A 21,112-nucleotide genomic window follows, 5' to 3' on the forward strand; every position below is an offset into this window, starting at 1 on the left:
TAAAACTCCACGACCGTCAACCGGCGATTTGAAAGTTGTTACACTACGCGTTCACGACTAAGTCGAGTTTTAGTACGACCACTTAGCAATGCGGCTCATATATATCTCAACGCAGCTATATTTGGCTGAGTCCCCAAAGAACACTACGATTACTTCTCGTGCTTGTTCTTCAGTATGTAGTCCAGTTCCGATTTGACGAACTGGCGTACATTGAGGTCGGGTATCTTCGCGACCGCTTCGGCGGCGCGGGCACCACCGTCCTTGTAGAATTGCACAAGATCTTCGGCGTAATCTAGCCACACGCAGCGAGAACAACCACTTCCGCAACACTCCTCATCGCCCGGAGCGGTTGGCGGCTGTCCAGAGGGCCGTGGCCGTTCCTTCGTAGAGGTCGCGGGTATGTCGGCCTCCGCTGAATGGTTTTTGTCGTCAGGGTCGCTGGATAAACGCCGAAATTCATTTCGGTGCCCCGTGCGGTCGCGCAGGAGTGCGGCAGCCGACGTCGAGCGATGCGAAAAATTGCTTGCCGTTTCTAGTATGCTTGTGCCAAACCTCAGCATCACAGGCTCGGACTAGTGTACGATGCAGACGCGCCGTTGACGCCATGCTTTCCCAGACGTGCAGAGCAGCCCTGCTGCAATATCGACGGTTGACGTGAATACAAGTACGTAAAGATATTTTGAAGGGCGACGGTCGCCATGGAGGGACAAAAAATGTCCTCCCTCGTTCCCGCACCCGCACTGCCCGCACCGCGACCATGCGAATTTCAAATAATTCAAATCTCAACCTACTGCTTCCGCTCCGGGCGATCGTTCTAAGGTTGATTCCGAGCATATGGGCAAAGCTCTGCTAACTCAGTTCAAAGTAGTAACATGGTAGAAAGAGACCTTGGTAGTAACGGCAATTTTGATTTGCACAGTCAAAAACTGGATGCGCGCCTGGAATGTGCTCCCTCCGGTCGAAAATATTTTCTTCCCCGGTGAACGTACGGCTTAGCCCCCAGAACGCAAGGCCGCAAAATGTCTGAAAAAGAGTAATGCAGTAGTTACAGCCACCTCAATCACCCGATTCTGTCTCGTTTCTCTCCTCACGTTCCCTCGCAAATGTTTTTCACTCCGGTCGTCTAGCCTTCGCAAACAAATTCCCCTTCCTCCTCCGCGTTCAGCCAGGGAGGGGATAATGGTTTGGCGGGAGGTGGGGTGCGATACTCTGCGTGCTCGAAAACGAAACGGGCGAAGGAGCGCTCGCCGGCGCATTCAGTACGGCCGTAGAGAGGGAAAAAGCGCGAAGTGTACGCCCGTCCTTCACCAGTCAGTCAGCGAGGCGGACCAATGAATGTCGTGCTACTCTGACGTCAGCCACGCGGCTAGAGGGGCTAGCGCAGAGAACGGAGGAGAGCACGAGGGCGCTTTGATTTGTATTTTTTGCTGCTTTGCGGCGCGCGTATCGCTGTATTTTTCAGACTATCCCGGTACCTGATCGAAGCATTGAACTCTGCTTACAGTCATACCCAGAACAGTGGTCCCTTAAGGCATACTTTCTCGCTTAAAAACAAAAAATCAAATGCAAAATGTAACTACATCACGCCTAGAGAACAGTGAAAACCAACCAGCAAGTAGAACTTTGAGCATGTAGCAGCTATAGATTCATATGGAAGGGGGGATGTAGCATACACCACTTACCTGTTATCTGCTTACAGGCACTTGACAGCCAGCTCCGTGCATATTACAGAACAGCTGATGTAATGTGAATATTAAAGTTTTATTTCCCAGCACAGTCAATGACCAAACCAGACATTTCAGCATAGCATAGACAGCATAGCTGCACCTTGTTCTAGAAGGCCAATATCTGAGAATTCAAGATGTAGCAATTTAGTAGTGCTCTTTCTAAATAATATGTAAAAAAAGAAATGTAGGAACCCTACACAAAAGTGCATAACTGATTGGCCTGAAGTCCTTTGTAGCACTCCTGTGATCATAACCTTTCTGAATTTATACGCTGTTGCTGTTTATACACTGGTTGAAAACAGGGAGAGGGAGTTTCATACTGTGGCAAAGCACAATTGGTGGTGGTTATGGGGGCAATGCATGCCAGTGTATTGAAGCCTTCAATGATGTGATCAGCGTGAAGAGCTGGAGCTCGAGCGTGCGTGGCGTCGGGGCCCGCTTCCAGCACCAGCTGGTGATCGTGATCGACGCGATGGTCTTGGTGAGCGGTGCCGTCCTGAAGGGGGACTCCTGCAATGCCAGAACAGTAACCTGTCAGAACAGAATGCAACAAACTGCGAGGACAATGAAAACTCCGCTGTTATTGGCAGGAATCCAAACTGGCAGTTTGGCGAGACGCATATTAAAGGGGTCATGACAGCAATTTTGGAATATAAACTGTTTATTGCATCTTATTCCTGATGTGCCAAGCAACTAAACCTCGAAGTTTCAGCTGCATTGGGGCTGCAGGTATTTTTAAAACTACTATTTTCGTTTCTTCGTGAACAGCTTGCTGATTTGGCAACCAGTGCAGCCGATGACGACATAGGCAAACGCCGCGTCGTCTTCTGCGTTATAGCTGCATGTTCTATGCACAAGCAGCGTCAACCGTGGATACGAGAAGCCGCGGTAATGCCAGCTAAAAGCTTACCAAGGTTACCGCAGATCGAGCTTTTCGTCGACCTCTGTTAGTGCTTTTAATCTAGGAAATAGCGGCATCTGTGGGCGGGATTGAGGTGCACGTCTGCGCCCGAGTACGAGAGGCACACGAGCTGACTCGCTCGAGCAGCGTACACATTGTATTAGCAAGTTCCACATATGGTGTCGCCGCCACGCGGCTACCTCTGGAAATGTCCGAAGGGTGGTAGCGGCGGAGGACACCCTGCTTACAGAGGTGCTTCCCGTTTAACATTTATGCTTCTTGTCGCATCGTATGCTGCTTTTAGCGTGCCGTTGTTTCGGTCGCTGTTTCTTGTAGTATAATCACATGCTGTTATAATGTCCACGCATGCGTGTAAACCACACGGTGTAAGGTACACATGAGACTCAGTTGCAGAGTTCCAATTTTCCTAGTTTCGCACAGCACTCAAACTGTGCGACCAAAGAAGATACGAACATATATGCATACATGAACCTGCATAATAATGAATGTTTAAAGGCCCACTGTCTACACTTCGGTCGAAAATATTTCCTTCCCCTGTAACTGTGAGGCTTTGCCCCCAGAACGCAAGGCCGCGAAATGTTTTTGAAAACAGTAATTAATAATGCAGTCACAGCCACCGCAATAACCAGATTCTGTCGTGTTTTTCTCCTCCCGTTCCCTCGCAAAGGTTTTTTACTCTCTTGCCCAGCCGTCCAGCCTCCGCAAGACAAATTCCCCTTCCTCCTCTGCGTATGGCGGGACGTGGGGCATGGTACTCTGCGTGCGCGAAAACGAAACGGGCGAGGGAGCACGCGCCACTGCATTCAGTCCGGCCGTGGCACGGGAAGAGCGCACAGCTAGCGGCGCGTCCTTCACTCGTCAGTCAGCAAGACGGACCAATGGATATCGTGCTACTCAGAAGTAAGCCACGCTGACCCAACAGGCTAGCTTAGAGAATGGGGGAGCTGGCTTCCCGAAGGAGAGCATGAGAGAGCTTTGATTTGTATTTTTGCTGCTTTGTGGCGCACGTATCGGTGTAGTATTTTGCACAGACTATTTCCGGTACCTGATCGAAGCATTAGATTCCTTTGTTTAGAAAGTCATACCCCGGACAGCGGTCCTTTAAAACAGTGTGAGAACAGGTGCGAAGAATAAAAACGCTAGCGACATGACTAGAGCTGCTTGTTTTTGTATTCCTTTAATCGTCACGTCTACGCTATCTCAGATTTCATGTGTAAACAACATTGAAAAACAGTTTTTGGAACGCATTTCGCCTGATTATTTTATATATGCATCACCATGGAGCAGGGACCTTGACTGTACGTAAAATGTGAACTACCTTTGAGTGGACTACCCTTGAGCACAACATTTCTTGCAAAAAATAACTGTCTTCCACGCAACTTCTTGTGTGCAATGCTTGCAGTCAGAAAATACTGCATGTGCATTAAATTTGGACTATGCACTGAATTTTACGACGTGGAGCAACAGTAGCCTTTGTGGTACCAAGGAAGTTGTATCCATTCTCACTTTAAAGCCGAAATTATGCCGATTATCTAGCGACCACTGCTGCAAAATACTTTAGTTCAAAATCGATATCTACCAGTGGTGCTCCAAAAGAAATGAGCCCTGTAGACCATCATTGCCACTTTCCAGTGCGATCATTATATGTATTTTGCTAGTCTAGGCAGCAAGGTGAAATCGAGTGAAAAAAGGGGCCACTGAATACATGGTCCACGTTAATGTGACGTTAACGTGCGCTTCGTGTTGAAATGAGTACTAAGAGCCATATGATTTCTGGGTGTCCCTCTTGCTCTCGGTGCATGTTTGTTTGCCACCTTCCTTGTCCTTGTTGCAATTAAAGCCGCCTCAGTACAAGTCACACCTGCCGCTCCACACCCTCCGTAGTCTGATGTTTTGCATACCAGACCAGCCACCCCTGCGTCGGGTGGTTTCTACTGCATTTGAAATGCACAAGCACAAAACGCTTGTACGGTGACAGCACAACAAAGCCTATATTCAGAGCTTTCTCGACAAAACAGCACACCCCAACATTAACACCAAGCGTTTCAACATGGCGATCGCTGTCGGTGGGAGGAGCTTCGCAGTGTCAGCCACTTATTTTGAAATAAAGAATGCATCTAAGGCGCTCCAATTTCGGAAAAAGAAAAAATAAGGTTCAGTATTATCTGCCAGACTACAAAACTGTAATGTACTAGATGACCATGGCATGACCCCTTTAACAATGAGGGCTTGAAAACAGTAGCACTCCACAAGATATATTCCAGGGCAACATTTTTATTTTCTTTGTCACTCTATCCGTATCCTATCTTCGGCATTGGCAAATCTATCCGTATCCTATCTTCGGCATTGGCAAAGCACCTCTTTTCCGTAGTGACCTAGGATGTGCTCGCATTTGAGAAAACATGAATTCTCACTTGGTGTCTGCAACTAACTGTTGTTATGAGTGCATCTATAAGATATGTGTCGAACTTCATAACCAATTCCACCATTGAAGGCAGAAGCATGAAGGGAAAATGCTGGCACACTGTTTCAAAGACGAATGTTGAATTAGGTTTGGTTTGGTTTATGGGGGTTTAACGTTCCGTAGCGACTCTGGCTAAGAGAGACACTGGAGTGGAGGGCTCGGGAAATTTCAACCACTTCATGTTCTTTAGCGAGCACTGACATCGCACAGCATACAGGCGCCTTGCTTTTCGCCTTCATTGAAAAGTGGCCACCGCGGCCGGGATTCAATCCGGCATCCTTGGGCACAGTAGTCGAGCGCCATAACCACTGCACCACCACAGCGGGCTATGCTTAATTAGATACACTGCCAATTTCACGAACTGCCTTCCTAGTTTTCAGAATAGCATGAACAAATATCGAATACTACACTCACCGGCCCGAGCGTCCACGGCTTGGTGGGGGTGACCTGCACAAACAGAGAAAGAACACCACATTCAACGCTTTCACAACACTCTACAGCTGCATAAATCCGCATCAAAACAAATAAAAACCCAAGGAACCAAGTCACGGTAGCATGAATTTGAGGCCCAAAACGCGCATGCAGGCTGCTTGCAGGCAAGCACCAAACCCTTTTTTCCGTCTTTTAAGGGCACATATACGTTCCCTGGACGCATATGCTGGGAATGAAGAAATTTAGTATTATGTGACGCCTTTTCGCAGGTTCTGTGTTTCACAAAGTCAACTATGTATTTCTATAAAAGTGAATCAATGACAGCTGCCATTTGAGATATTAAGTCCATACTGTTTTGTCACAGGCCATGTGGTGGTCGAAACCCCAAATGCATTTGTAGCATGAATGCCCTCCATTATTTTCTGGTGCATTTTAACGCTTAGGCATGTGAAATGGCACAAGCAAGGAAAAAGGAGAGCTTTTCCATGGCAAGGAGGATGTAAACGGCCACTCTGGAGGAGGGCACGACCAAGCAGCACAGTCATAAACGTTGGTTGGTGCGCACCACGTTCCCAACTGTTGTGAGAAAGCTGCAGCTAGCCGCTTCCTCTGAAGCCACGAGAAGAGAGCGGTAGAGACCTTCGCGGGCGCGACCTCGGTGGCGACCGTCTCCAGTGTGGTGGGGGAGCAGGAGGCCGCCTCGGGGGCATTGGGGGGCTGGGACGCCGAGGTGGCACAGGACGCGGCAATAGCACTGATGCTGCAGTCACCTCCTGACCGTCAATCTGACCTGCAATGCCCAACAAAACACAAACTAATCACACACACCCCAAATGAAAACAAATGTAACAAACACATCTGATGAATATCTTGCCTGCGTGATGAATACAGACATGGGCTAGTGCTTGTCACCAGCCTTCCATCATAAACATCACCATCCATCACCGTAAACATGAATGTACAACAGATCAACCCAAGTTATGTTAAAATGCAGCTGGTAACTACACCGATGGCAACTTTTGCTTATTTTTATGCAATCTCTTCACCGTCGCAAAGTCTAATAGTCGAGGTAGCACAGAGATGCCACGAGATTTAATCCCTTTTCCTACTTTTGTGATGCTAAACTCTGAGAGGAGGAATTTTGATATTGGAAACTAAAATGTCCGATCTGGCACTCGTCCACCGAGCACTCTAGAGAATGTAGGTTTTAGTTTCCAAATTTTTGAGGTAGGTGAATGATTTTGGCAATAATAGCTTAAATGTACTAATGCGTGATTCTCCACCTTTCAGCACAAAGCTCTAGACTTCACAGAAACTCATTTATGTTAAACTGCGTGGTTTTCACTTATTGACATCAACCATCAGCCAGCGCACTTGTACTTGCCTCACTTAGAAGCTTGCGACATGTCTCCGAACAACCTACACGTCGAAAATGCTAAAGAGAAAAGCTCTAAGAATTAAAAACAACCAGTTGCTCTCTTCCCACCCCTTCTCCACATCTAACTCGCTGTGGATCTACTTTCATCAGACAAGCTTGCAAAGAAATCCTATACCATGCGACTCATACAATCACCACATGCGCAAACGCTCTCACCAACCACACTGTCAGGTATGTGGCAGCTATTGTGACAAGCACAAACGTTTGACCTGCCTGCGTGCCATGCAGTCACCACAATACCCTACCAATCGACACACCCTATTCCTGACAGAGCTGAACCGCTCCGCCTGTCCAACTCCGTCCATTACTCTAGCCCCAGTTTGTTGCCCATATCGCCCGTGTGTTTGGCAATATAGGCCCAAACTTATCGATTTGAGGTGATGCCCGGACCATGGTCTATCAATCGGCAGTCAAGTACACATTAGCTTTGTTTCACGAACATCATGTTTCAAAATGGCAAAGATTTCTGCCTAGAGACCTGGTGCATGGCGGCACTTATTCCAGAGTTAAAGATTTGGAGCAATGTGGCACAATTTTAACAAATTTTATCGGGATATATTATCTAGCTTGAAGCATGGTGGGCGACACTGCTTATGTTTTTTCTTTTATGTACACCCTCCCCCACTGTAATGCAGCTTGACTTCGTGGGTAAATAAATAGTCTCATCATGCACCCCACATGGTGCATGGCCAGATTAGTGGCTGTAGGGCGCGTTTAAAAACAACAAAAAGACGCCGCAGGGGAAGACTCCGGAAATTTCGACCACCTGGGGTTCTTTAACGTGCACTGACAACACACAGCACATAAATAGGGCAGCAAACAAAGATGTGCTGCCTTAGGATGAATATCTGAACGAGATGATCACTTGTAACCAGGTCACACCTCCACACTGTGCTGCATTAGCAGCCTGTCCCAATTTTTGGGTTGCAGCCCTACGTCGTCTGAATAAACGAGTTCCTGACGTACCGTATTTACTCGCATAATGATCGCACTTTCTTTTTTTTTTAAATACTGACGCAAATTTCGGGGTGCGATCATTACGCGGGGTAAATTTTCTACAAAAAATTTGAGCACCGAAAACGCAAACAAGTTGCAGGTCAGACGTCTTAGAACATATATCTTGATTACAACCAAAAATAAAAGCTGAGTAAGGCTTACCTTCGCAATAAACACGCACATTAAGCATCACATGGAGTGCACAATGCCCATTTATTTTTTTTTCGTCAGTACTCTAATCAAAGTCTGAATCCTCGCCATCCTCGCTTTCACTGCTGCACGACTCATCGGAAACGGCAGTGTCGTTGCTGGGAGCATCTTCACAATCCCACAAGAAGTCATCTTCCGTTCCATCCAAAGCGTTAGATATGCTTGTCTTCTTAAAACTCTTAGCCACTACCTCGTCAGGGATACTGCTCCACGCTTCTGTGATCCACGAGCACAGCATCTCCACGGATGGCCTTCTAATCTTTCCGCTCGGCGTCAAATCATGCTGGCCCATCGCCATCCACTCAGCATAAAGTCGTCGAACGTTGTCCTTGAACGGTTTGTTCAAAGACACGTCGAGGGGCTGCAGCAGCGAAGTCAGGCCGCCAGGAATGACTGCAATGTCCGTGCGCAGCTCTTTCAGCTTGGCACGCACGCTGTCCACAAGGTGACCCCTAAAACTGTCCAAAACCAGAAGCGAGGGAAGCAGAAATGCTCCTGGTCTTCTTCCCCAAACAGTCTTGATCCAGTCGACCATCAGGTCTGCAGTCATCCACCCTTTCATCTGTGCACGTATATGGATGCCACGGGGAAAGTTTCCCTTCGGAATAGTCTTCCGTTTGAAGATCACGTATGGTGGCAGCTTCCGCCCGTCGGCCGTCACAGCAAGCATGACTGTGCATCGCTGTTTTTCTGCGCCAGACGTCTTCACGAGGACGCTCCGAGCACCCTTCTCGTTCACAGTTGTATTCCGGGGCATGTGGAACGTCAGTGGAGTTTGATCGGCGTTTCCAATTTGCGACATGAGGTAACCGCATTTTTCGCGAAGCCTAGTGACGAAGTGATGGAAGTCTATCACTTTGCTTTCATACGCGGCTGGGAGCCGCTGGCACAACGACGTCCGCCGCCTCAGGAAAAGTCCATTCCGTCGCATAAAGCGAGTCGTCCAACCGGAGCTAGCGCGGAAATCCTTTGCGGCGATTCCCAGCTTCCTGGCAGTTGTGCGCGCCTGCGTCTGTATCAGTTCTAATGACACTGCACAACCATCCTTGCGCAGGTCCCTCACATATTCTAGGACCGCCTCCTCAACACGAGGGAACTTGCCCGTTTTGGGTCCACGGAAAGCCCGCCGTGTCTTGTTCGTAGCCATCAGCTTCTCGCGCTGCTTCTTCCAATAGCGTATCCTCATTTCGTCCACGCCGAAATGCCTACCAGCAGTGCGGTTGCCATGCTCCAGTGCATAGTCGACAGCCTTGAGCTTGAACGCGGCGGTGTAACTGGCATACCGCCCCATGGTGAAATGGCGTAACTCTCACAAAAACACAAAGCACGCTACGACGCTGCCGAATTGCAAAATGGCAAACGCCGCAAATCATGGAATCATGGGAACTCCAACATTACTAGACTAGGTTGGGAACTCGTCGGAATGCATTCGCTGCGGGATGACTGCAGATCAACCACCAGGCGGCTCCATGTTCGGGGTGCGATCATTACGCGGGGAATTTAAAAAATGGAATTTTGACCTCAAAATTCAGGGGTGCGATCATTACGCGAGTGCGATCATTATGCGAGTAAATACGGTAGATATACATGGGCATTGGCAGGACTCTGGGGAGTGAAATATATGTATTAATGGAGGTCCTGAATAATGCATGTGAATGCATTGGCTTACAGTGCTATATAAGGTAGCTGTGCTGTGGAGATGTGAACTTTAGAAAATTATTTTTAGAGCACAGTTCTCGGGCGTCCATTTGTAGCTTGAGCGGTGCTGCCACTGGCCACTGGTGGGTAGCAACAGGATGGCTCCGGGGGCAACACTATCCCAGTTGGCATTAGAGCAAGTACATGAGCAAACGGGCAAGAAGAAAAAGGGTACATTTACACGTTATACCCCATTGGTAAATTGCACTTCACTCGTTCGGTTTACACCTATAAATTGGATCACTGGCAAGTGAAAACGAACACATTAGCCTGTGTCTACCAACTATGCCGCCACGCCATCAGTGTGCACCGCAAGTGCACGCCACAACGTATAGACGCGAGCCAGCTTGCCTCAAAGCACTTAGGGGAGCCTCCATTGAGCAAATGAAGCATTATTTAAAGAGGGGCAGGGCTTTTGCAACCTTTTTATTTCTAGACTAAATGCGACCAAAATACACAAGCGTTTTTTCTTTTTTTTTTGTACGGATTTCAAATATGTAACAAATTTTGCTCGGGTAATGAACCAGTTAGCATAATGAGCCCGGCCCCCACTTTTGCCCCCTGCGAAATTAAATAAAATAAAATACTATAGAGCTAGTCGTGCCAGTGCCCTAGATAAAGAGTGTTCACTAATGCATATTGAAGGACACTCCTCGCTCGAATGAAGTGATGGCCACATGTAAACAGTACTGCGCTTCAGCTTCCTGAACTGAAATTCAAGCAGTTTACAGTTTGAAGGTGAAGCCATTGTGAACCATTTTAGATGTCGGCATCATACATCATACAATAATACCTGTAAGAGTGCAATATTAAGCTCATGATGCAAACACATTTTTCTTACTTTCTCGACTTGCATGAACACTCGGCGCTCGCAAATTTGGCATCGCTAGAAATTCCCTGGAGGCAGGCTATGATGACTGTGAGCGGTTTTGCTTGCATGCTCATCATCATCATCAGCCCGACTATACTCACTGCAGGGAGAAGGCCTCTCCCACAGTCCTCCAATTAACCTGGTCCTGTGCGAGCTGCATCCACTTGACCCCTGCAAATTTCTTAACCTCATCCGCCCGCCCAATTAATTTTCTGCCGCCCCATGTACGCTTTCCTTCCCTTGGAATCCAGTTTGTTACCCTAAGTGACCATCGGTTATCCTCTCTTCGCACTACATGTCCTGCCCATGCCCATTTCTTCTTCTTAATTTCCACTAGAATGTCAGTGACTTATTATTAGTGAGTTATTTCTCTGACCCACTCTGCACGTTTCTTATCTCTTAACAGTATCCCTACCATTTTTCTTTCCATAGCCCTCTGCATTGTCCTCAACTTAAGTAGAACCCTCTTGGTTAGCCTCCACGTTTCAGCCCCATATGTGAGTACAGGTAAGATGCAACTGTTGTATACTTTCCTCTCGAGCGATACCGGTAAGCTGCTAGTCATAATCTGGGAGTGCTTGCCAAATGCGCTCCATCCCAGTCTTATTCTTGTCATTTCCCTTTCATGGTCCGGATCTGTGGTTACTACCTGTTCTAAGTAGACATATTCGCCTACTACTTCCAGTGCTTGGCTACCTAACGTAAACTACTGTTCCTTCCCTGGGCTATTGAACCAAACCCTCTAGTTCCTCTAACAACACTACTAAACTAGCTTCACTAGCTAGGGTTCTAGCGTTAAACGCTGCCAGGGTCAGTTTCCAATGGCGGCCTGTCCAGCGGAGCCAAGGGATTCTTAGCACCCCCCGCTGCGCCACAGGTCTGACCGTATGATGGGCATTCACGCTTGTGCCGACGATTTCAAGTCTGTCATTAGTTCTTTGTTTGGCACCGACTAATAAATAGTGTTTAGCTAAAACTAGGTGCACACCTTCAATAAACACTGTAATTCAATTATTTTATCAAGGAAACTCGCTACTGCACTCAAGCGAATCACAGGCAGAGCCTTTCCTACAATGAACATCCCGACTCGGCTGCAGTGTCGCCTATAGTTTATGAAAACTTCCAATACACACCCACTGTTAAATTAAAATTTTAATTGCCTTTTAGAACAAATGCTGGCTAAGACGTCAAGACGCCAATTTTTCTGGAACCAGCGGGAGGGCACTTAAAATGCAAACTCTGCGGAAGAGCTCGGTCCACTATCAACCCAAATGGTTTTACTAAAGCCAATGCGACTTTTCCCACTGAAGTGGCACAGGCCACAAGGCATGATCTAGAAATTTTTCCAAACTCCTGGTACAGTGAAAGCTCGTTAATTCACAACTCGTTAATTCGAAATTTTGGATAATTCGAAATAGTCATCGTGATCCGGTCCGCAGTGCATAGAAGTCTATGCGCGTAACAGCTCGTTAATTAACTCAAAAATTGGCGCCGCCACCCATAATTCGAACTGCGCGCCGCCAAGCGGCGCTGTTAAAAACCATCGTTGGAAGCTTTCACGGCAGAACGATAGATGGCACAACCATCGGGGCGCCGCTAGGGTGCTGGAACAAGTACTAAACAGTCTTTCCTGCCGCGACTCCTTCGAGGAACGACGTTTTAGTGTTATCGACCACGGTTTCGTGTTGCATTTCGTGAGCCCTCGTTTTGCACGCCGCTTGTGAGCTTGTGTCCGCGAGATGTGTTCGCGTGGGAAATACTGTGCCAAGACGGTGAAGGAGAAAGTGGCCATTTTACGCGAGGTAGATGAACGGAAGGCCAGCAAAGTGGAAATCGCGAAAAAGCACGGGATTCCACCAAGCACGTTGTCGACGTACGTCCGAAATAGGAAGGCCATCGAGGATGCCTATGAAGCCGAAGATTTCGCCAGCAACAGAAAAAGGCTTCGGTTACCCAAGTATCCGGAAATTGAGACCGCTGTGATCACGTGGGTGAAAGAAATGAGAAGCGCTGACATTCCACTGAGCGGCCCAATTATCATGGCGAAGGCGGCCGATTTCGCCCTGCGCTGGAATGTGGAAGATTTTGTCGCCTCCGAAGGATGGTTTCACCGCTTTAGAGACAGACATAATCTTGTCTTCCGGGTGTTGTCTGGAGAAGCCAAAGAAGTGGATGCAGAAACTTGTGCCACGTGGCGAAGCGGTGCTCTGCAGCAGTACCGTAAAAACCCGCGTATAGTACGAGGTTTTTTTCAAAATTTTAGGATGTAAAATTTCCGCCTCGTACTATATTCGGGTCCCAAAATTTTCAGCCCCAAGTTCGTAGTTCTTGTTTCGTTACAGCCCGGAAATATCATCATCAAGGTTCGCAACGAAGGATGCGCCATCTAGTGGTGGCGTCAGCTACCTTTCTTTCTCTGTTTACAGTGTTCTAGAACACCTGATGCGTCGCCATTGTCGCCGTTTTGGACATCGACTAGGCTACTAGGTGAAGCGCGCATGTCAGTGACAATGTCGGGTCCACGGAAGCAATATTCAGCTGCTTTCAAAAGAAAAGTGATAGTAGCAGCTGAGACCATCGGAAATTCTGCGGCAGGGCGACAGTTCGGCGTCACCGAGGGCAGCATTCGTGGATGGAGAAAACAGAAAGAGGCCCTCTTTGCGTGCTCTGGCCTAAGACGAAGTTTCCGGGGGCCAAAAAACGGAGCATATCCGGAGATTGAGCAAGGCCTGACCTCCTTCGTACAGGAACAGCGTGGACGACATCTGCCTGTGAACATCGAGTTGCTCCAAGCAAAGGCGAGAGAGATCGCAGCGGAAAAAAACATCCCACGGAGCGATTTCAAAGCCAGTAGGCACTGGGTGTCTCGGTATATGCACCGCGCTGGGTTTTCGTTGCGTCGAAGGACGTCAATATCCCAGAAGCTACCCGCAAGCTATGAGGAGCAGCTTGTGGCGTTTCAGCGGCACGTTATATCGCTGCGAAAAAATGTGAACTTTCCGCTGGGCCAGATCGGCAACGCCGATCAGACTTCGGTGTACCTAGACATGCCCTCTGCACTCACAGTGCATGAAAAAGGCAGCAGGCAAGTTTGTGTGCGTACGAGCGGAAATGAAAAAACACGGGTGACCGTAATGTTGGCGTGCACTGCGGATGGCCGCAAGCTACCACCCTACGTAGTGTTCAAGCGGAAAGCTTTGCCAAAAGGTGAGCAGATTCCCAAGAATGTTGTCATCCGATGCCAGGACAAAGGTTGGATGGACGAGACTTTAGTCCTGGATTGGATAAAGTCCGTATGGTGTCGGCGGCCTGCAGCACTGCTCGGTTTACTGTCAATCCTTGTGTTGGACGCCTTCCGCTGCCACCTAGCAGACTCTGTCAAGAGACTGCTACGCGAATCTCGCACCGAGCTCGTCGTCATCCCAGGAGGGATGACATCGCAATTGCAACCGCTCGACGTATGCATAAACAAGCCTTTCAAAGACGCCGTGAAACGCTGTTACGCTGAGTGGATGAGGTCGGGAGACCCCGAAGTGACTCCATCGGGGCGACTGAAGAGGGCTTCTCCAGCAGTCCTCTGCAAGTGGATCGCGGACGCATGGGCTACCATCCCTGAGGAGCTCATCGTTCGGGCGTTTAAGAAGTGTGCAATTTCTAATGCACTGGACGGCACAGAGGACGAGTTCTTGTGGGAAGAGCTGTCCGACAAACTGTCAGACGTTTCACTGTCTTCTGACACTGAAACGGACGACGAGTGAAAACGAGATGCTGTGAAAATAAAGGCCTTCTTCCCTCGTATTATTTGCGGGTGAAAACTTTTTTTTTCCATTTTCGCTACCTCATATTGCACCTCGTACTATACGCGGGTTCGTACTATACGCGGGTTTTTACGGTACTTAGAAAGCTACTCGGCACATGATATATTCAATGCTGATGAGACGGCTTTGTTTTATAAGCTCCAGCCCGACAGAACAGTAACATTTAAAGGGGACAGCTGCGCTGGCGGCAAGCGAAGCAAAGAGCGGATTACTGTTCTGGTCGCCGCTAATATGACCGGGACGGAGAAGGTCCCTCTTTTTGTTGTCGGCAAGGCACATAAGCCTAGATGTTTCAAGAACATTAGGACGCTGCCGACGGAATACTCCGCCAACAGCAAGGTGTGGATGACGGGCGAATTGTTTAAAAAATGGCTCTTGAAATTCGATCGGAGGATGGAGCTAGGGAAGCGTCAAGTTCTCCTCATTGTGGATAACTGCTCGGCACACAAAGTCGACGCCGAGCTGAAAGCCACAAGGCTCGTCTTTTTGCCCGCCAACACAACTGCGGCCTTGCAGCCGATGGATCAGGGGGTGATCAGAAACATCAAATGTTTCTATAGGCGCCACATGATCGAGCGCATGACTTTGTGCACTGGAAACCAGAAGACCAGCACCATCACATTGCTCACAGCAATGCACATGTTGGTGCGTGCATGGGAGCAGGTCACGCCGTACACAATTGCAAACTGCTTCCACCACTGTGGCTTTGCTGCCGGAAGTATGAAAGGAAGTGGCGACGATGGGAGTCCGGAGCCTCTGCCTGCGGCTGTGCGTGCTGTGCTGCAGGACGTCAGTTTTGATGATTACTTTGGAGTAGACAGTGATGCAGCAGTGTGCGGTGCCCTAAGTGATGAGGACATTGTCGCTGAAATTGTTGGGGAGCAGTCTGTCCCAGAAGAGGCAGAAGACGAGGACGACGACGAGGAGCAAGAGCCCGTGCGTCCATCCGCGGCAGAAGTTATGGGAGCGCTGAATGTCGCGCGCCTTTTCTTCAGCTTTGAAGAGGGGGAAGAAGACTCCCTGCGTCGCATTCGCATGCTAGAAGACCGAGTGAGTACGGCAGCCCTCAGAGAGAAGAAGCAGAAGATGATAACAGACTTTTTTGCTAAATAAATATTTTTCGTGCCCTCCGGGCATCAAACGCCTTCATTTTTGCTCACTTTCATTAGTTCGAATTTTGGTTAATTCGAACTGGCCTAGCGGCCCCGTGGAATTTGAATTAACGAGCTTTTACTGTAATGACAACATCTAATGCAACCAGGCTGTCAGATTAGAGAGAAAATTGTGTGACAAGAGGGAATCAGCTTCTAAGTAAAAAGAAGCGTAATCACAGAGACTGCAAATTTCTTTGCTCATTAAAACTTGTCTGAGCATGAGCATGCAAGAAAGTGACTGCTGAAGCTGCATGGGAATTAGGTAACAATTAAATCCCTTCAATAATAACTCAGCCAAGAAGCGTGAGAGGAGTGAACAGCAGAAGTAAAGCCAACGGCAACCCACCTCCATCCATGTGGCGCATGGCCCTCTCGGCATCTGCGGGGTTCTCAAACTCAATGTAGGCAAAGCCACGTGACAGGTGGCTGTGGGTCCGATCAGGGGGCAGCTCGACGCTCTTCACAGTGCCATAGCAGCCGAAGATCTCCAGCAGGTGGTCCCGGGTGACGTTGCGGGTCAGTCGCCCCACGTGGATTTTGCAGGGGCGAGGTGGCGATGGCGTGCGCTTACGGCGGCTGCCGCTAGAGGCAGTTGCATTGGCACTGCTGCTTCCACCCCCACCTCCGCCTCCTCCACCACCACGTGCTCCGCTTGCTGACCTGCTAGTTGCCCCCCAAACAACGGTAAAGAAGTTGCTTTACACATTCTAGCCGGAATTTTCACCCGCAAGTGCACAGCGCCTGCACGCACCCATCGGGGAACTCTTATTCATAAACATTAATCGTTAGATCAAGCGTAATTAAAATCATAGCAACCAGGCAAGTTGACTCAGCTACACTAAGGTCCCTCAGGACCCAGTAAATGTGCGGGCAGTTCTAAACATGCACTTCAATATTGAGCTTGTCAAGCAATGCAGCAAATGAAGAGATGGCTGGAGAAGGCTGGTACATGTTCAAAATATGTGTATGTAAATACTATATGTATGAAGAGAAAATGTCACTTGAATGAATTCACAGGTGTGCTGCCCCTACCACCGATCCACTGCTCCTGCAAGCTGCTTCTGATTATTCTCTGGGTCCTTTTAACCTTTTCTTTACCTCACCTACTCAAATCAACCTCATGGTTGATTGATTTGCCCAGTCAAAACACTCCTCGCTGTTTGTGGTCCTATAGTTTCAACGTGTGTATAACTGAGACACTATATATACTCAAGCTCTTGTTTTACGCGACAGAGTATTGGGCTGTTATTCTAGTGTACCACTACAGGCCCATTAGTTGACAAATTCTTAGTGCAGCGCAACTGTGTTCAGACTAATGTCACACTGTACCATACCGGTAGGCCTCAAAATTAGCAGTTATGCCACAATTCAAATTTCAGGGCCTCAATCGCCAGTTTCTTTGATGAAAGTGATAGTCATAGCTCTGATCAGCCAAGTAAGAAAAAAAAAAAAGAAAGGGGATGGGGGGCTAAGCACAAGCTTTGACAGCTCTGATCAGCCAAGTAGGAAAAAAAGAAAGGGGAGGGGGGCTAAGCACAAGCTTTAAGTCATGCAGAAGCACCAGGAGGAAATGCAAAAAGCTGAACATGAAACAAGCATTTTCATAGCTTCTTTAAATAGTAAATGTGCACTATCAGCCTTGAGAAACTTTTTTGAAATGGCACAGTAGATACATGGGGCCATCACCTCTTTTCTGTATTGATCGAAGCTTCATTCCAAGTGCTTTGCGACTTCCCATCTTTCATAATAAACTACAAGATGTGTGTATAGGCAAGCGTCATGTTTGTAAACAAAGGTGGCGCTGCTATCGGCAGTGACATGGGATGTAAGCAAAAACGCAGCGTGCCTACACTGCGCCAAGCGCAAATATCCTTAAGCGTAAGCTTTGCTTATGCATAGAAATAGTTTGATATATGCCTGGAGAGTGTTTCAGCACTTTACTAGCCGATTACTGCTGGAATTACCAGGCAAAGAGCGCTGCATTGGCTTCCTTCTCCGTGGCCTCAATAGCGCGCGGCTACGGTGGGCGACTGTAGCAACATTGGACTGTTGTGACTGATTGAAAACGAGAAATCACAATGTATAAAAAAAAAACTAATATATAGTGAACACAGTCCAACTTCTGGGCCTATTGTTAGCGCATGCAAGGACGATGATATGAATGATTGAAAGTGCGTTTTTCATATGACGACTATTTTGATGGGTACGTTTTCTGCTGCTCCAAGCACATTCACTCTAAAGAGCAATATTACCGGCAACTATACTGAACTAAAAATTGTATATTTAGCTCACTGCACCAGCAACTTAAGTCATAGAATTTCACTGAATAAGAAGAACCCAATCTTCTAGTTCTTTGTAGCATTCACCTAGTGGGCACGCTGCCAACTTGTTTTATCCTGCTTGATAAAAAAATGTTCGACGTCTGTTTAATCGCACAAACGTAGTCAGGGTCAGTCACAGGTTTATACATGAAGGCTCGTAAGAATGCTGTGTTTTTATTTATATATATATATATATTTTTGCTATGAGCGCAAATGCAATGTTCTCCACGATGTCCACGATCACTTGCAGCGCAATTTGCGCGATCTGCTGAGCATTGTTTTATATATTAGGAAAATTTTTAGTCAAATGCACGTCATCTTATTCTGCTTATTTTTCATCCCTTATAGCCAATTCCACTTTGGGACATTAAACTTAATGTACCGTATATACCACAATTAAATACCTTGCTCAATCAGAGCTGGTTGTACGTGGTTATAATTCGTTCATTATAATCTTTATGACCTTCAAAAATAAAATTTAATACTCTGAGAAATAGCGCCTAACAATGTTCACTCGATTCCTAGGACCGTTGATGAAGAGTGGGTCATTCGTTGAAATTCGGGAAAGTGAAAACAGAAAAGCTACTTCACAACTCCTGGCCTGTTTCGGCAATATCGCGCTGGAGTGACTGCTCAAGGTAACTGCTGCTGCCTTCGCAGCAGCTTTTGTGTCAGTTTCTGTACGAAAATATGCGTGGGTAATACCGCAGATGAATGGAACGCAAAGTGCGGTTTCCTAGCTGCGTTCTATGAAGATCATACGCGCACGGAATATCACGTCTAAACTTCTTATGGCCTGTGGCCTAGTAGTTTTGTTAGCTCAGTTTTGTTAGCTTCAGTTTTTTGCTCAAGGGGTTGTCTTTATTTTTTTACAAATTCAACCATCCAAATCTTCACAATCAACTACCATTCTGCTCTCTCGTTTTATGCGCCTTTGGAAGAAAGTACCATGCTTACATCTCATACGGCGCGATAATGTTTAAACTGAAGGGTGAATAAATTTCTAAGGAAACAATAACAAAACCACTTTGCTCTCCAAGGGTGATGAAAGAGTCAGTAAAGACAGGTGATTTGATGCTCTGGTGAAACATTTTTCTCCCCTATTTCCAGCTCTTTTGCCTATTGCCCTTAAATACAGGAATAATACCTTGCAAGTTCAGTGCCACTGCACATTCAAAAGTGCACATTCAAAAGTGCCACTATACTGCAAGCATGTGAAGCAGGTGTCTCGTTTATCTGATTCATAAAGATTTAATATTCTTTCGGAAGAAAACCTCCATGAAATGACATGAAAAACCATAATGTAGCATTTCTATTTTTTCCTTTTTAGAAAAAAAAAAAGCAACAAAGGTTACTGGTATTATAAACAGTGCTTGACACAGCCACATGAAGACAGCACAAGCAAAGGTTGATGCCCTTTTAGACAGCAAAGTGCCAACCTTTCAGTCCGAGATAAATAGGACAGGTAAAGTTGTGGCCAGTGGCCACCCACAATAAGACAAAAACACACACATGCCTCCCACCCACGCACACACCACATGCACATCACAAGAGCAGTTCTGACATTAATGAAGCAAGAATGTATACATTACGTGGGTGCAGGAGTGGGGTCTTGCTTTACAGGCCTGCAGTGGTCAAAGAAGGAGCGCCATGCCAGTTATGCAGGAAAGCACCAGACAGCTCATCCACATATGCACACCGACACCAGCAAAAGGCAAAATGCACGTGCGACAAAGAAATGAACACTTCGTTGCCGTATGAATGTGCTGCAAGGAGCTCTGGCCGCTCACCTGGAAACGCGATTCCGTCGCCGTCGTGGAGACACGGATGTGGACCGGGACGATGAAGAGGAGGACGAAGATGAAGAGCGGGACGACCCGCTGGAACTGCTTCCACTCGAACTGCTTCCGCTCGAGCTGCTGCCACTGCTGCATGTGCGTGTAGGATACGACAGAGACAGCGAAAAAAAAAAAAAAAAAAAAAAAGCAACATGCCTTTCACGAAACTAGTCACATGGTGCGGGTGCAAGGAATGAAACGTTTTCTTGCTCACGACTTAAGGAAGCCACACTGAACGAGAGGAGTAAATCCTAGCATATTCCACCTACATGAATTTTTTATGCATCTTTCAAGTTGGTTTTGATTTTTACCCGAACGAATCCAGACTGTACTAACACAAAAACTCCGCCCCATCTAGCTGGGAAAAAACTAGCAAACCAGGCGAGGAATATCACCTGAAGCCATAAAAACCGGCCCATTAAGAAAAATTCATGTGTACGAAACACGCTGCATGGAAAAGCCACAGTAAGCAATGAGGGGAATACTAACAGGTATAAAAGCGGATAAAATCGGCACTTACCTCGCTGCGCTGCTCGAGCGCGAGCTACTTGTGGACGCCGTTCTGCTCTTCTTAGTTCGTTCTCGGCTTCTATCTTTTTTCGCGTCCGCAGGACGGGCGCGCTTAGGACTTGCGGCCCTGCGAAGTCAGCACGCCGCGCGTAAATTCGTAGTCAATGCCGGCACTACTCGGAACCTTGGACAAAACTTAATTTGTTCGCAAGCCACGAATAAGAACAATGTCGTTGGTGCTATGGCAAAGCAGTGACGCCAAATATACTCACATGTTCACTGTGGCCAAGGGCGCCGGAAATCAGGCTCGCTCTTGGTCTGAAACCATACGTGAAATAAATGATTTGTCAGAGAGATCTTCCCTGCGGCACGCTTTTGGAGCTGTAGCCGCCTAGGCTTAGCACAGAGTGCTACCGACGCCGGCACGCTCGACAGTTCTCAACTTGGCAGCAAATTAACTTTATATCAAGCACATGCCACTAATGGGCAGCACCACGGTACTACTAAGATATGCTCAAATTAGTCCAGTAAGTTTTGAACGGACGACCTTACCAACACTCACGCTGCGACGCATTCACAAACAACCAAATACGCAACCGGCGCTGGCGCCATCCATGGGGCCATGGTACAGTGTTGCCATGGGTAGCCACGGCGTCGGCTTTACGGCATTTGTCATAGCCATTAGCAGCCGTTAGCAGCCGTTCACAGACAAA

General features: G+C 47.6%; 1 protein-coding gene across 5 annotated transcripts; it reads right to left on the reverse strand.

Moving 5' to 3' along the window:
• Nucleotides 1-1,742: 1,742 nt before the first annotated feature.
• LOC146189084 (uncharacterized) lies at nt 1,743-21,044 on the reverse strand. 5 transcript variants are annotated; one of them, XM_084604022.1, is made up of 9 exons: nt 20,952-21,043; nt 20,672-20,717; nt 20,410-20,526; nt 19,842-19,979; nt 19,644-19,676; nt 16,077-16,390; nt 6,185-6,335; nt 5,528-5,560; nt 1,743-2,237 (listed from the first exon to the last, which is right to left on the reverse strand). In XM_084604022.1, coding segments are annotated over exons 2-9 (906 nt in total). In that variant the 5' UTR covers nt 20,674-20,717; nt 20,952-21,043; the 3' UTR covers nt 1,743-2,119. The 5 variants fall into 5 exon arrangements, 4 of the variants coding, with proteins under 4 accessions (XP_084460148.1, XP_084460147.1, XP_084460150.1 ...); XM_084604021.1 differs by having other exon boundaries at nt 16,077-16,393; XR_014707635.1 differs by having other exon boundaries at nt 2,132-2,237; nt 6,111-6,335; nt 16,077-16,393; nt 20,952-21,044.
• Nucleotides 21,045-21,112: the final 68 nt, after the last annotated feature.

This window comes from Amblyomma maculatum, chromosome 5 (assembly GCF_055883805.1).
Source record: "Amblyomma maculatum isolate TAMU_Amacu chromosome 5, ASM5588380v1, whole genome shotgun sequence".
Lineage (NCBI taxonomy): Eukaryota > Metazoa > Arthropoda > Arachnida > Ixodida > Ixodidae > Amblyomma > Amblyomma maculatum.

Bases quoted from the DNA above. Each gene is read 5' to 3' on its own strand.
- LOC146189084 (XM_084604021.1), bottom strand. The intron at 16,394-19,643 runs GTAATGTATACA...GGGGGCAACTAG, and splicing joins GACCCCACTCCTGCACCCAC to CAGGTCAGCAAGCGGAGCAC. The intron at 5,561-6,184 runs GTCTCTACCGCT...CTGTTTGTGCAG, and splicing joins CCGAGGTCGCGCCCGCGAAG to GTCACCCCCACCAAGCCGTG.